At 33.0% G+C, this 14,398-nt stretch overlaps 2 protein-coding genes across 7 annotated transcripts; both read left to right on the top strand.

Moving 5' to 3' along the window:
- The first annotated feature begins 4,196 nt into the window (after positions 1–4,196).
- On the top strand, positions 4,197–10,070 carry LOC7464863 (AT-hook motif nuclear-localized protein 1). 4 transcript variants are annotated; one of them, XM_024585754.2, is made up of 6 exons: positions 4,197–4,709; positions 5,091–5,452; positions 6,870–6,937; positions 7,755–7,886; positions 9,050–9,211; positions 9,542–10,070. In XM_024585754.2, exons 2-6 carry the CDS (start codon positions 5,098–5,100, stop codon positions 9,797–9,799), a joined length of 975 nt encoding a protein of 324 aa, XP_024441522.1. In that variant the 5' UTR covers positions 4,197–4,709; positions 5,091–5,097; the 3' UTR covers positions 9,800–10,070. The 4 variants fall into 4 exon arrangements, with proteins under 4 accessions (XP_024441522.1, XP_002320727.1, XP_024441520.1 ...); XM_002320691.4 differs by having other exon boundaries at positions 4,198–4,709; positions 5,041–5,452; XM_024585752.2 differs by having other exon boundaries at positions 4,198–4,713; positions 5,041–5,452.
- Positions 10,071–11,455: 1,385 nt separating this feature from the next.
- On the top strand, positions 11,456–12,465 carry LOC112324082 (serine/threonine-protein phosphatase 4 regulatory subunit 2). 3 transcript variants are annotated; one of them, XM_052446839.1, is made up of 2 exons: positions 11,456–11,849; positions 11,880–12,465. In XM_052446839.1, the coding sequence occupies exons 1-2, from the start codon at positions 11,543–11,545 to the stop codon at positions 12,176–12,178; spliced, it is 606 nt and encodes a 201-aa protein (XP_052302799.1). In that variant the 5' UTR covers positions 11,456–11,542; the 3' UTR covers positions 12,179–12,465. The 3 variants fall into 3 exon arrangements, with proteins under 3 accessions (XP_052302799.1, XP_052302801.1, XP_052302800.1); XM_052446841.1 differs by having other exon boundaries at positions 11,456–11,951; positions 12,042–12,465; XM_052446840.1 differs by having other exon boundaries at positions 11,456–11,993; positions 12,042–12,465.
- Positions 12,466–14,398: the final 1,933 nt, after the last annotated feature.

Genomic DNA, 14,398 nt, shown 5'->3' with positions numbered 1-14,398 from the left:
ATTTAATATTTTATATAAAAATATTAATAAATAATATATAATATATAATAATAAAATTTAAAAAATTATTTCACAAGATTTTTTTATTTTATATTAAAATATATTATTTTTTTCTTTCAGGTTGAAATATTTAAATAAAAAATATTATTTATTATGCTTTGAAAAAATATAATTTTTTCTCGTGAATATAATATATATATATTAATAAATATTTAATTTTATATTAAAAAAATATTTTTTTTAATATTTATATAATAAATTTTAATTCGAGCTACCAGAATAAAAAATTTAATAAGTTCACGCATATAGATGATAAAAAAGAAGAAGAAAAGACCCTATGATTACTCCCTACGCGGGAGTCAACACCTAACCCATGCTTCGTGAACCTTTTATTTTTAGCTCCTCATCTTGAACCCACGATTCTAGCTCCCGCCTAGAAATTACAATTCTTAAAAAAATATATCTTTTGATGATTAATTTTTTAGTTGGAATATAATCAACTTGTTTTTTATAAGAGCGAAAACAAATATGCACGCTAAGTTGGTGATTGTTCCTTACTTTTTTTCCTTTTTTATTCTCAGATTAAGATTGGTATGGGAAAAACACCCACCCAGATAAGGAGGCTCGGTGTTTATAATTTAGTTTTTGAGTTTTTTTTTTTAAATATATTTGTTGGTTTTTTTTTTGGATTTACACGATCAACCACATCCCAGGTTAACTTGATAGGTTTAACGAGTCTTTTCAGGCTAACCGCATTCCTGGTTATGGGCTTTTTTAGAACCGATCAAGGCCCTGGATCAACTTGTAGGGTCGGATCTGATAATTATGGTTGAGAGGATGGTGATTTCTGTTTTTTTTTAAATGTTTTTTTATTTAAGAACACATTAAAATAATTTTTTAAATATTTTTAATATTAGCATATCAAAATTATTATAATTTCTTAAAAAAATATTAATTTAATATATTCTTAAAACAAATACATATTTGAAATGCAATCAAATAAGTTATAAAAGCAAATACCAACACAAGTAATTTGTGTGTTTAGTACTGTGTTAGTTTTTGTGGTCGTGATTTGAAAAAAATTGTTTTATAAAAAACACTTTTAGTTGAGGTTGGTTTGGTAAAATATATGTCTGGTTCAAATTAAGGTTATCAAATAACTAAAAAAGACATATATTAATATTGATGGTTTTTAATTGAAATATTATAGATTTAACTACTGCTATTACATCATGAAATAAACAATATTTTATATAAAATATTTTTTATTGTTTCATTAACTATCTGCAATTCCATCACATATGAAATTCATCCGACAAGGACTACAGTTTTCATGGCTTCCTGAACGTGTAATAACATCAGATAAAATATCATCAGGAACAAAATTGGGATTGCGATCAAATTCTACAAATGCTACATCATCATGCGATTTCTTTCTAATGTAATTATGTAGTGTCATTAAATAATGTTAAACACTTGTTTTTTTGAATAAAACACAATATCTGAAAAAAAAATTTAGATTTTTATTTTATTTTACTGAGTTGGACCCAGTCCAATGCATTTAAGTTTAGTCCAGACCCGTTTTGATCTATGAATAGTGGAGACGCTCTCCACTGTTATGCAAAGTGAACAGTGGAGACTCCACTGTTCACTTTACATAATAGTAAAGACGATAAAATACAGCAGAAAAAAAGAAAAGGAAAAGGGAAGAGCAACGGAGACGAGAGGGTTGTTTTGGAAAATTTCTGCAATGGTTTCCAGATCTTAACAATGGAGACCTCAGGTTGTTTTGAGAAATTTTTACAATGATTAACTGTTTGTATTGTCGGTGAAAGAGAGAGAAGAACATGCCCTCACGAAAAACAAATTCAAATTGCTTTTCAAGAAACTGACTTTCAGTCTCATTTTAGATGGGATTCATAACAATAAAAATGTGATTAATATATAATAAAACACTTATCAACTATATTTTTCTGGAAATATATCCACAATTACAATGTCAAACACGCAGTTATCCTTGCAAAATATACCACTATAAACGTGATAGTTAGATCGATCTTTCTCTCGGATGAAGGAGAAGCCTCCAATGATTGAAAATGTACAATAAATCAGAAAAAACACTCTTCCTGCACCGTGCATATTTACTGTTTGTTTTTTATCACCCGCTTCTTTATTGTTCTTAAAAATTAGGCAATTAGCATGTAAAATATAAATAAATAGTGAAATATCAAAAAAATACAAGGTTTTTGAAAAACAGTATTCTTACGGTGATTTAATTAAAGCTGATGTTCAAAAATACTACACGGCATCGATTATAATTTTTTTGCGATTCCCAGAAGCCACATTTGATGAAATATAATGAACTGCTTCTTTTGAACAGCCTCCACGCCGTCTTCTTTAATCTGTCTCTATCCAAGAAAAAAAGGTCTTACTCACAGTTTTGAGCACACAGGAACACCAGCCTTCTATTTTTCATTCTCCTTTCCCATGATCACCAGATACCATACCCTTGAAACCCAACTTCCTTTTTATTTTGTTTTTTGCTAAATTTCATACAAACTCATGACCTCCCATTTCAACAACAAACCCTTCCCTTCAACTCACGGCCAGCAACTCCTCGCCACCAGCAACACAAAAAGCTCTCATCCTCCAGCTGACAGCCAACAACTCCTCCCCTCTTCACCATGGTCAACAACGGCAACCACCATGTACGACAATAGCAGAACCAACTCCACTTTCAACCAAACCCGATCCGGCGGCCATTATATTAGCAGAAATTGGTGTCCATCTGAGAAAAAGCTAGGACTTTTTTGTAACTGCATGTCTTTCTTACCACTAGAGATTAAACTAAGGAGTGTGTGTGTGTCACTTTTATGGGTCTACGTGTATGTGTTTTGAAAAGTCTAAAACTTGTGCCGTGATGTGTTCCTTTTGCTGATACATCCATTGTAGCCTTCATGACAACATGTCATGCTTCTGACAGGAGCTATAATCTTGTTGTGTTTGCGAACAGCGCGACAAGATTATTGCCACATCTTAAAAGCTGATAAAATAAAAATGTGTTATTTATTAAAAAAATTTAAATTATTCTGTTATTTTTTTAAAAAAAACACCGTTTTTTTTAGAATTTTTTTGAAACTAACCCATGTCAAAAATAAATATTTGGAAAACTTGTAATATCTCAAAAAATATTTAAAAAATAGTATAGTTAATTGATTGTATCAAAGCAATCTATTTTTTTTAAAAAAAACTACAAAGGTTAAGGTGCTAGGAACACTAAAAACACAACGTAATATTAAAAATAATTAAAAAATCAACAAATTATTATTTTCACCTAGCAGTTTTGTTGTTTTTTTAAATATTTTTTAAATTATGATATTTTATTAAATATTTTTCTAGCATAAGGTCTTTTTTTTTAAAAAATAAAACATTCTCTTACGCAGAAAAAAGTACACGGTTCCAGCAAAACCTTCCTTGTCCCGTGATTTCTTATTCATTCAGATTCGAACACCTCACAAATCTGATCCTCTCTATCAGTTGATGCAATCAGCAGGCTAACAAATCATGGTTGCGTGTCTACAGTTTCCTTTGCCATGCATTTTCATAAAAAAACAAAAGTCTCATGCGTTTTTTATTTTTTATAACTTTTTTCCGGACCAGTTCTCACGCATAAAGTCTAATTACATTTTCTAGTTCAATCAATAACAAGCTAACTATATAAAGATTAAAGGATTCTAAATAATTTATTTTTTTCGTATTTAACATAAAGTTTAAATCCCAACGACTAAAGAGGAATATAGCCCTTTAGACAATAGAACAATTTCTTTAGATTAAGATCTCAAATCTTTTTACTTTTCATATTTAATATAAAGTTTAAATCCTAATTACTAAAGGTAAGCATTTGTTCTACGACACCAATGATTCAAATCTGAAAATAATTTGACCGAATTAAAGCAGGCCGGGGTGTTTTTTATTAAAAAAAAAAAGAGACTGGATTGGCTGTCTGCAACACAGTGGCATAGTTTGTAATTATCGACAAGATGAACGGCAATGGTTAGAATGTGATATTTCACTTGCCGGAAAAGACAAAAAGCAGGTCAGCGGCAACAAAAAAGTTGGTCACCCAACGCCTATATTTTTGCAGCTTTAAATGTTAACACACAAATTATTTTTTTATTTTTGTTTTAGAAAAAGCAATCCACTTTTTTACCTTATTTCACATGCTCTTTACCGATAGAATTACGAAATTAACCATATCTACCTCAGATTTCAAAATTCAATTCCCCTCACGGACGTGAAATTTCCCTTAAATCACTTGTATTTATCGGGTTTAGCAAAAATAATTAATAAATCTATTTTTAAATTGTTGCTTTACTCTTACTTAAATGTTGCATTTTCGTTTTTTTCCTTTTGTACTTTTTTTTATTTACCTTCCTTTTTTTGGGTTTTCTGGTTCTGTTCAGACCGGCAAGTCAAGCTATTTATTTTTCCGACAAGGGTAGATTATTGTTTTCTCGAGAAAGGTTTTTCTCAGGAAACAAACAGTTCCTTCTCTTTCTTTTCTTGTTCTTTTGTTCTTTAGTGTTTTGCTGAGAGAAAACTCGAAAGTGCCGGTACTATTTGAAGAAACTAAGCGAATGTGAAAGGGACCGAGAGAGAGACGCTACAGTTTCTGGAGAGTATCTTCTTAAAGTCTCGAAGTTGCTGTTGTAGGTCATGATGATCTTTTAACATTTTTTTTTTTTGCATTGACATTTTTTTTAAAGTTGTAGAGTTCAACAGTTCATTTGCTCTTATGTGAAAGTTTGTGGTTTTGATCTTTGAAGATTAAAGCAAAATGTTGAGGTTCTGTTAGATATTCACTGTTTTTTTTTTTTAAAAAAATTATCTTCTGTTTTTTTTTCCTTCTTTAGATTTTGATCTTGGGTTTTTTTAGGTTTGGTAATTTGGAGTTAAAATGCTAATTTTGCTGAGATTTTTTTTGTAGTAATTTATTTTCTGTTAACATTTTATTTTCATCCTAATTTTTCTGTGTTGCAGAATCTGGAAAATAGTATTGTTAGGTGTAGTGATTTTTGAATAATTTACAGTTTATGCATGGAGGGAAGAGAAGGATTGAGTTCAGGGGTAACAGTGATAGGAGCAGAAGCTCCATCAACCTATCATATGGCGCCAAGGACAGAAAATCCTGGCCAGATTGTAGTGTCACCACCAGCCGTAGAGGTGCCACCAGTTGGTGCAGGATTGATCGGAGGAACTGCAGAAAAGAAGAAAAGAGGGAGGCCAAGGAAATATGGACCGGATGGGGCGGTCGCTAGGGCATTATCACCGATGCCAATTTCTGCTTCGGCCCCGCATACTGGTGGAGACTACTCTGCTGGAAAGCCGGGGAAAGTGTGGCCTGGTAGTTATGAGAAAAAGAAATACAAGAAAATGGGAATGGAGAATTTAGGTATGTTTTACCCTTTTGAAGCCCAGTTCCTTAGGATTGAGTTTGTTACGTTATCAGAACCGTATGAATAACAATGATTTTGATTTTTTTTAAAGGATTACTAGTCGTTTCTTTTTGTTATAGTGAACTGGTCTTCAAACTTGTTTTTTAGTAGTGGAATTGAGGTTTTTGAATTATTGTCTTGATTGATTTGAAGAACTCAGGCCCCTCAAATTCCAAAGATTCCTTAATGTGAACTTACCCCTTGATTACACACGTGGGACCATTCTGTGAGATGCTTTTGTTTAGATTTGGAATTATATAGTGCTGGTTCTGAAAATAACAAGGTGGGCTTTTGTGGGTTGGCATGAGAGTGAGAATATTCCTTGCTTTTTTTAGTGAGGATTGAACAATATGCTCTGATGACAGAAACAGAATGATACTTCATCGGCAGTGTCTTTAGTTACAGTGACTACATTAGAAAATATTGATGAAAAATTTATGTCCCTGTCCTTCCTTGGACATCATGATTCAATTGAGAAAACTGTCTCGTTCTTAGGTTTTTGAGCTTTAAATCCTTTTTATGGCCCTGATTCTTCTCTTCCAATGCTTGCCTAAAGCAACAGAATATCCTTGTGATGCACATCAAACTTGCCTCTCTTAGAGTCAAGCCTTCTTACTCGACACTTGTGAATTCCTTCTTACCCTCTTATGATCTTATCACTGATGAAGTTGCCTGTCAGACTTTACTCCTGTATAATATTCCAATGCTTCCTAGGTGCTAATAGGTGGTTGGAACTCTAGTTTGCCTGGAGCTTGGGGAATTGAAGCCCTGTACTCCAGCTTTGACAGGTGTTTTGCAGCAAACCTTCTGAATTCTGAGCTGTGATGCACCACATCCTTCCATTTGTCTGTACATTTGACCCACATAAATTTTCACTTTATGAGATGGTATAAACTCGTGAAATGTTGTTTATAATACAATATTCAATTATCAAACTGTGGAAATTTTTATCTTGTGGTAAGTTTTCAATGCAATGTCATTTTGCTTCAGCCACAATGATAATCAATCTGAGATTTTGTAAGTTGCTTAAGCCTCTCTTCATGAGATTGACTTGACAGCGGGAAGATTTTTACTGTTTGAGATGTAAAAAATAATATGTGAGGCTTGCTAAGAATTGCACTAAGCTCCGTCTGAAAGCTGTTTCCTTTAATTTGTCTGACTTGAACATTATATATTACTGTACGTTTCCCTTATCTTTCATTTTCCTTGTGTTAAAAAAGTAGGTTAATATGCTTGTTGAGATACACGATGCTAAGCAGTAATAAATGAAAGAAAATTGAACGTATGCTTTTGGAAAAAAGGCTAAAGTGTCTGTTAAGAAAGTTACTGACTTTATTTTGAATTCACTGGTGTTTATTGATTGTCATTTTTTAGGTGAATGGGCTGCGAATTCTGTTGGCACAAATTTTACACCCCATGTCATCACTGTTAATGCTGGCGAGGTATGCTTGACCAAAGAAAGACAAATGTTAAATTCATTTGGATTATGCTGATATAAAGATGTTTGCACTGTCAATTTTCATTTGTATCTGGTTTGTGAATTTAAATCTATATGTTTGGTAATCAGTTCAGAAAACATGCAGCATAAATGTCTTATAAAAGATGAGTAATGGATGTAATTGAGTTGTAGTAAAACTAGCTGATTATCTCAGCATTGCTGTCAGTTTTTAAAATTTCTGCATATATTTGAACATTTGATTTTACTAATTGGATGTATTCTATTGCGAACAAGTTGTATTATAAATAATTCTAATTTAAAGACCTGATTTTTAGTAATTGGATATATTCTATAGTGACCACTTTGTATTATAAAAGATTTTGACATTAAAAGCTTTGTTTAAGAATAATACTCATATTTTAAAAAAATTGAACATCCAATTTTATTAATTAGATATTTCTATAGTGATCAATTTGTGTTATAAAAGAATTTTTTTGACATTCAAAACTTTGTTTAAGAATAATACTTGTGTATTTAATTTGATTTTATGAAAGACTAATAAAATTTGTGTAATTTTGATATTATCAACTCAAAAAAAAAAAAAAAAAACTTGCAGCAGCATCATAATCAAGTAAAATGCTTAGAAGCTTTAGAAAAAAATATAAATCCTTATAGCATATCAAAAGGCTTGAGATTTAATATACATATTGATGTACTAATTGCAAATTAACTTCTACATGATTGTTCTGTTTCGCTGCCCTTGTGATCTTCTTTGGTTGTTTAAAGACCACTTCACTTGTAATTATTTTTGGTTGTTCAAGGACGTTACCATGAAGGTGATATCATTTTCACAACAAGGGCCTCGTGCCATTTGCATCCTATCAGCTAATGGAGTAATTTCAAACGTCACACTTCGTCAACCTGATTCTTCTGGGGGTACTTTGACATACGAGGTCTGTCCTCCCATTCCATCCCAACTCCTAAATAACTCATGTTAACTTTACAACTAAATGAATGCATCTTCTAATTCTAAGAATTTAACATGTTTTGTTATTTATAGCTTTCTTTATAGTGGACTAGCATAGTAGTTTACATTTGCATGGGTTTGGTTTTGTGAAAGTATAGGATGTCTTAGAGGATTAAAGGGATGATGAGGCCAGCATTTCTGCAAATTTATTTCTTTCTTGGTTAAGTGGTGCTAGCAAGCTGGGAAATCTTAGAATTTATTTGATTTTGAGAACTTAGAAACTTTGATCGGACCAGCACTAGTTTCGAATAGTTAGAAGGTATCTTTCATAATTCATTGGAAACTTATAAGCTCAGAAAATCCTATAATGTAAAAAGGTTTTGTGTGTGTATATATATTTATATATTGGGGAAATCAAGTTTAGGTTCATTAGACTTTTCTGATAATACAATGTCCAATATGGAGCAGGCTTCAAAGGCCATTCCTTTGGGTAACCTATCAATGCACGTTTGTGGTAGTCTTTCATTGCTGCACCGGAGAATGGACCTTGTTGAATGTAGGCATATTCTTAAATTATTTTAAAATCAAGACGTTCTCTGACAGTTGATAGATGCTGGATGGTCAATTTTGTTGAAATAGCAGAAATTTGGTAACTATTTTCATTTGTATTGACTTCTATTTTGCTTGTCTAAGTGTTGGTTTTAATCAATTAATTGAGACCTTGCACAATTAGTGCACACACATTTATTTAAATTCACAAAACTTATTAGCTGAAACTAACCCCCACACAATACAACTTTCTCCAAACCACACACAGCATCAGTGTTTTCTCTAATCACTTGGCTCAGATAAAAATAAGACCAAGGTCTTATGTTTACAGAAGCGTAAGCCAACTCTCCAAATCCTAAAACATAAAGTACTAATGACAGATATTCATCAAGAGTCTAAATACTACATGGATTCAACCTGGGTTAATTAATGAATTAGAACAAGTTTTTGGTTGAGCTTTTTTACTGTGAGTGGAATGTAAAACAACTGTATTAGGAAATTCAATTGGTTTTTCTTTTAATTTTTTTTTTTAAAAAGGTGAAATCATTGCATTAGGTTCAGTTACTGTGTGGAGTTTTTAATCTCCTCTATATTTTATAGGGTCGCTTTGAAATACTTTCATTGTCTGGATCATTTATGCCTACCGAGATTCAAGGAACAAGGAGCAGATCAGGAGGGATGAGTGTCTCTTTGGCAAGCCCCGACGGTCGTGTTGTGGGGGGAAGCGTTGCTGGACTTCTAGTCGCTGCTAGTCCTGTGCAGGTAAGCTCTTTTTATTCATTTGCTATTAGAGGAAACTCCACTTTGCTCCCCCTTACAGTACCCACGATGGGTGAGGTAACTAAGAAGTGGTTGAGGGCTTTGATGACACTAATTCCACAACTGGAATTCAAATGTCAAGCGCCAAAATAGATACTGATCTGTTCACTGGTTTTGCACGAGTATAAATAGAAGTGGGTGCATGTGGTATGAATTTAAACCATACACAAATAGACATGCAGCTTCCTGCGCATGGTGTTTAATTGATATCCCTACATCAGAAGTTGAAATGAATCAAGACTTGAAATGCTTGCTTTAATATCTTGGTCTCAGGTTGTGGTAGGCAGTTTCCTGCCAGGAAATCATCAAGAACAAAAACCGAAGAAGCCGAAGATTGACTCAATACCAGCAACTTTTGCACCGGCCCCAGCCATACCTGCTTCTATCGCAGAGAGAGAGGAAAGTGCGGGTACACCACAGGGGCAGCAAAATTCCTCTCCCTTCCAAAGAGAAAACTGGGCCACCATGCACTCCATGCAGGATGTGAGAAACTCCGGAACTGATATCAACATATCCTTGCCAGAAGGTTAACTTCAGGAGCCCTAGTCAAGCATCTCTTACTGACTATATTGGTTGGTCATCTGGGAGTCTGAGTTGCTCCTCTTATCAAATTCTCTGTATGCTTTATTGAATATTTCTTCTGGAATAACTAGGATGTTAGGAATGACATACTTTTTGGCTGGGATCAGACAGGATATCTGATTACTAGGGCTAATCTAAAGTAGGCTTCTTTGATTTGTTACAAGTAGAGTATTTGGTTGTAAAGACATTTGAATTGGAAACCAGTCTGGCGTGAACAATATTTGCCGTGGGTGAATTAAGTAGACCTAGAACCTAGAGCATGTTCGGCAACAAGGTCCTTTTTTCCTTTATTTATGGAGCTTTTGCACTAAAAGCTAATGAAAAAAACTGTTTGGTAACAATTCAAAAGCAGTTAAAAGCCGAAAGTCCGGAGTTGATTTTGGGTTTTTAACCATGTTATGGGATAATTCCCCGTGCTGTGCTGCAGTGGGATAAAAGTTTTTTTTGCAAAAAAAAAATGCTTAGATTAAAATAATATTTTTTTTACAATGATATTAAACTCAATTTAGATCTTCTTTTCATACTCTAGGAGTTGTTCCGGTGCAAGTTGGTCTTGGTGAGTAAAAGAAATGAGAGGTAAGAACTGGTTTAATTTTAAAATGATATTTTTTTAAAAAAAATATTAAATTAATAATATATTAGATTAATTATAGTTAATGTATCAAATCTGCGATTAAGATGATAACTTTGAGTTTAATAATTTTTATTTAAGTATATGATAAAAATAGACTATTGTAAAATTAAATATTTATTCAATACTTACATGTTTTTCTAGACCACAATAACATTATATAAAATAAATTATAAAATTTAATTTTTAATAATTATGTTTTTTTTAAAATTATTTTTTATTTAATAATATAATAAAAAAATTAGAACTAAAAAAACTGAGCAATAACCCAATACAAATATATTCTTCTAAGGTCACGATACTACTAGTCACAAGCTCAGTCTTGGTTAAAAGCTATATTAAACGTAAACTTGTCTTAATATATGGTAAGCTAAGTTGAAAAAGTATATGACCATCAAATTAATTAATGAAACAAATGTTCAAGATGTAATAAAATATACGTTCTGGAAATTTGGAGTCCCCTCCCTCCATCCCCAGCTCTCGGAGAAGCTTAGTGACATGCAAAATTAACAAAGACTTGGGCTCATTAATTATAAATCATATGTCGAGTCAACAACTTTTATTCTTATCGGGACCTTTTTTTAAAAAAAAGTTCTCACACTCTTGTATTTGTTAAATTATCTTCTGGCACCCACTTCTGAAAAAATCTTCCTTAATTTGGTCTGCTGCAGTAAAACATCACTTTCTTTGTCTTTTGTTTTTGTTAAAATGTTTTTAAATATCTTATATGGTTCTGTTGAGAGTCAAGCAATATGCAAGGCCGAGCAATTTCCTGGACATTACCCTAAAAGCAATGCCTAGCTTGTGAACTTAGAAAAAAACACATCATTGTCTGCACAATGACATGCAAAGGTGATAAAAAAAAATGATGTCATCATTTGTAATTTACTAACCTCTTTTTCGTCTATTTTAGACTTTAGGCAGTTTCTTGGTAAAACCTCTACTATAGTTTAGCTAACAAGCTTTGTCGAGAGGACTATATAAAGTGCCACTTGAGAGACTGCTCTACACAGCGAGAGTGAGAGATAGATAGAACATCGAAGTAGAGAACCCACTTGGGCATGGAGACAGCTGGAGTACCTCCTCTCATATGTTTCCTCTTCTCTTTGCTACTCTCAATCTCCAAGCAAAACACCCAACTTCATTTCTCTCCCTATAACTTCATCATCGTGGCAAAACCTAGCTTTCTAACTTTGTTTCTCGTGTTCCATTTTATCATTATCACCATCTTTGTAGGAAGACCTAAGTCATCTGTTGAAGATTTGGAGGACTCGTTTTCTTCTATCCCCCCTCCTTCAGTGTATGAAATGGACGAAACAATACAAGAAGTCGAAGTTTGTGGCAGCACTGGCAGTACTGATGATGAGGATGATGATCAGAGCTATAGTACTTTTGATGGCTATGATGATAACTATCATGTTTCTGATGGATATGTTGAAGATATGAATGATGATGTTAATGATGCAGAAGGTGATCAAGATAGTGAAGATGATGCTGTCAGTGATGCAGAAGGTGATGCTGTCAATGATGCAGAAGGTGATGCTGTCAATGATGCAGAAGGTGATCAAGACAGTGAAGATCATGAAGAATATGATAATGAATTGGAGAAGAAAATAGAGGGATTCATAGAAAAGGTTTATCAGGAAAGGTGGGAGGAGTTCCTGAGAGACAGGTTTCTTTGTATTTCTGCTGGTTAATCAGCAAGGTTTATTTGATATGTGTAGAAATGGCAAGCATGTAAAGTTTGAATTTGCCATTCTGCTGTATACTACTTGTTTCTCTCCCTCCCTCCCATCTCCTGCTCACACCATATCGTAAATATTTGTGAAGCCATGGAGAGTGGCGGGGGAGGGTGGTTGTGCTTTTCAAGTCTTGATGGTTGTGTTTCTAAGGACGCTGTTATGACTGCAAGCTAATCGTAAGAATTTGCATGTATATATGTTCATATGATGAATACACGTACGTATGTGTTGAAAAAAATAAATATTCTGTACATTTTAGTGTGCTTTTATCTTGATTATCCTTTCTTTTGCCTTTGTCTCTTCAAGTTCAAAATCATTTCAGTCAGCAGAATTCAAAAACATGCAGCAATGGCATCGGTTGATATTGGAACAATTTTTTCCTTTACTCTAATTACAAAAAAAATCTTGCTCCAAATTCAATCAGAATTCGAAGACTCTTACCCGTCATTCTCCTAAAAATGGAAAAAATAATTACATTAAAAAAAAGACCTTTTGCTGCCGGGGAAAGGGATATTAATTACTTAAACAGGCTTTCAGCATTCAGAGAGTAATTTAGAAACATCAGGCGCCTGTACTAATTAAGTTTGTCGTTTAGTTAGAACACAATTATTATACAGCAGAAATTAATATATACTTAAAAGATAATATTTTGATTTTCTATTTAATTGTTATCTAAGCAACCAATCAATTTAATAATAGAAGACGTAGTCAGTTAGGTTTAGGATTTCTTTGCGTCCCAAGTTAGGATGCCTTACATCTCCAACCCCATCATTTATGCCCGCTGAATTTTCTTGTATTATGTTTTAGAAGTTTGTTTAGAATACCGGCGATTATTATTTTTTAAAATATTTTTTATAAAAATATATTAAAATAATATTTTATTATTATTTTTTTAAATTAATTTTAGCAATCACCGTATCAAAACATATCAAAACAATTCCATAAAACAATGAGGTGTCTTCAATCAACTAGTAACATGGCTGCCTCATTTTCAAACTAAATAAACGAAGAAGCTTGACAAAAGCTGAGAATAATACAGTAACCATATTATATGAAAGGTCTGGATGTGGATTTTGCTGTTTGTTGGGCAGTTTAGTGCCAAAAAGATGCCCAGATCCAGACAGAAAGCAACATGCATGAGCTTGTGTTTTGTCCCTTGACTAGCCACACAAACTTGATTTGCATGTTTCCATTGATTTGCATCCGTTGGCTTCCTAGTGATCATATGATCTTTATGCCACTTTGCAGCCATACGTCCCCCTCATCAAAATTGAAGACGCAATAGCCAAAATGAAGTACTTTTCCTGGTGCACAAAGAGGAATCAAGCAAGAACAAGTTACTTTTCCAGGTGCACAAAGAGGAATCAAGCAAGAACAAGGACCACATATATTTTAAATTTTCAGAATTTAATTAACGAATAGGCCTACCTAACAGACTGTGTAATTTATTTAAAGGTATTTCTTGTTGGTTTGGCGTTTGGCAGCAGGAAAAAACCATTCTGGCCATCAATAAATTCAATAGTGTTCAAGTCTTCAATAAAAAAAATATTTTGAACTTAAAATAATATAGCATCTAAATCCTTCATTAGTGCTATGAGCCAAATAAGCCCTCCAAAAAGTTGATTAAGAAAACATGAAAAAAGTAAGCAAAATAATCTCCTCTCTCTATCTTGTTCCCCAGGGAAGAACCGATTGAGGGCTCTTATCTTGATCCTGATAAACAAGTTCATACGTGTTCAGTCGTGTTATTTGCCAGCCTGCTCTATTCACACATGAAGAATTTGAATAGGCTAATTGGTGAAAATACCCCTTAAACGACAATGAATCTCTACTGCATGGAATAACTTAAATTTCCTTTAAAATTAACCAACTGAACTAGTCTACCACAAAATAAATGGGTCAAGGAAATGTTTTTTCAACCGAAACTAAATTATCAATTAAAGCATCTAATGATCATTTTGTTTACTGAAATTGTTCAGTTGCTCATTGAAAATGCACGTTCGTGAAGATGCACAGACATTAATTTCTATAAAAGTCTAAACTTTGTTTAGCACAAATTAGTTCATATGCAGGGCAACTGGTGTGTATTTAGTCTCTGTGTTTGCTTGTATAACTGGCGTGTTCCCTTTAAAATTGTGGATAGTTTTATAATAAAGTGCGAAAGTGTTTAACATT

The sequence above is a fragment of the Populus trichocarpa genome, chromosome 14, assembly GCF_000002775.5.
Source record: "Populus trichocarpa isolate Nisqually-1 chromosome 14, P.trichocarpa_v4.1, whole genome shotgun sequence".
Classification (NCBI taxonomy): Eukaryota; Viridiplantae; Streptophyta; class Magnoliopsida; order Malpighiales; family Salicaceae; genus Populus; species Populus trichocarpa.
The sequence above is the reverse complement of the archived record's forward strand: the minus strand, read 5'-3'. Positions and strand labels throughout refer to the sequence as shown.

Bases quoted from the DNA above. Each gene is read 5' to 3' on its own strand.
- LOC7464863 (XM_024585754.2), top strand. From the start codon at position 5,098: ATGGAGGGAAGAGAAGGATTGAGTTCAGGGGTAACAGTGATAGGAGCA. The intron at 6,938-7,754 runs GTATGCTTGACC...TGGTTGTTCAAG, and splicing joins TCACTGTTAATGCTGGCGAG to GACGTTACCATGAAGGTGAT. The intron at 9,212-9,541 runs GTAAGCTCTTTT...TCTTGGTCTCAG, and splicing joins TCGCTGCTAGTCCTGTGCAG to GTTGTGGTAGGCAGTTTCCT.
- LOC112324082 (XM_052446839.1), top strand. From the start codon at position 11,543: ATGGAGACAGCTGGAGTACCTCCTCTCATATGTTTCCTCTTCTCTTTG. The intron at 11,850-11,879 runs ATGATGATCAGA...GTACTTTTGATG, and splicing joins TGGCAGTACTGATGATGAGG to GCTATGATGATAACTATCAT.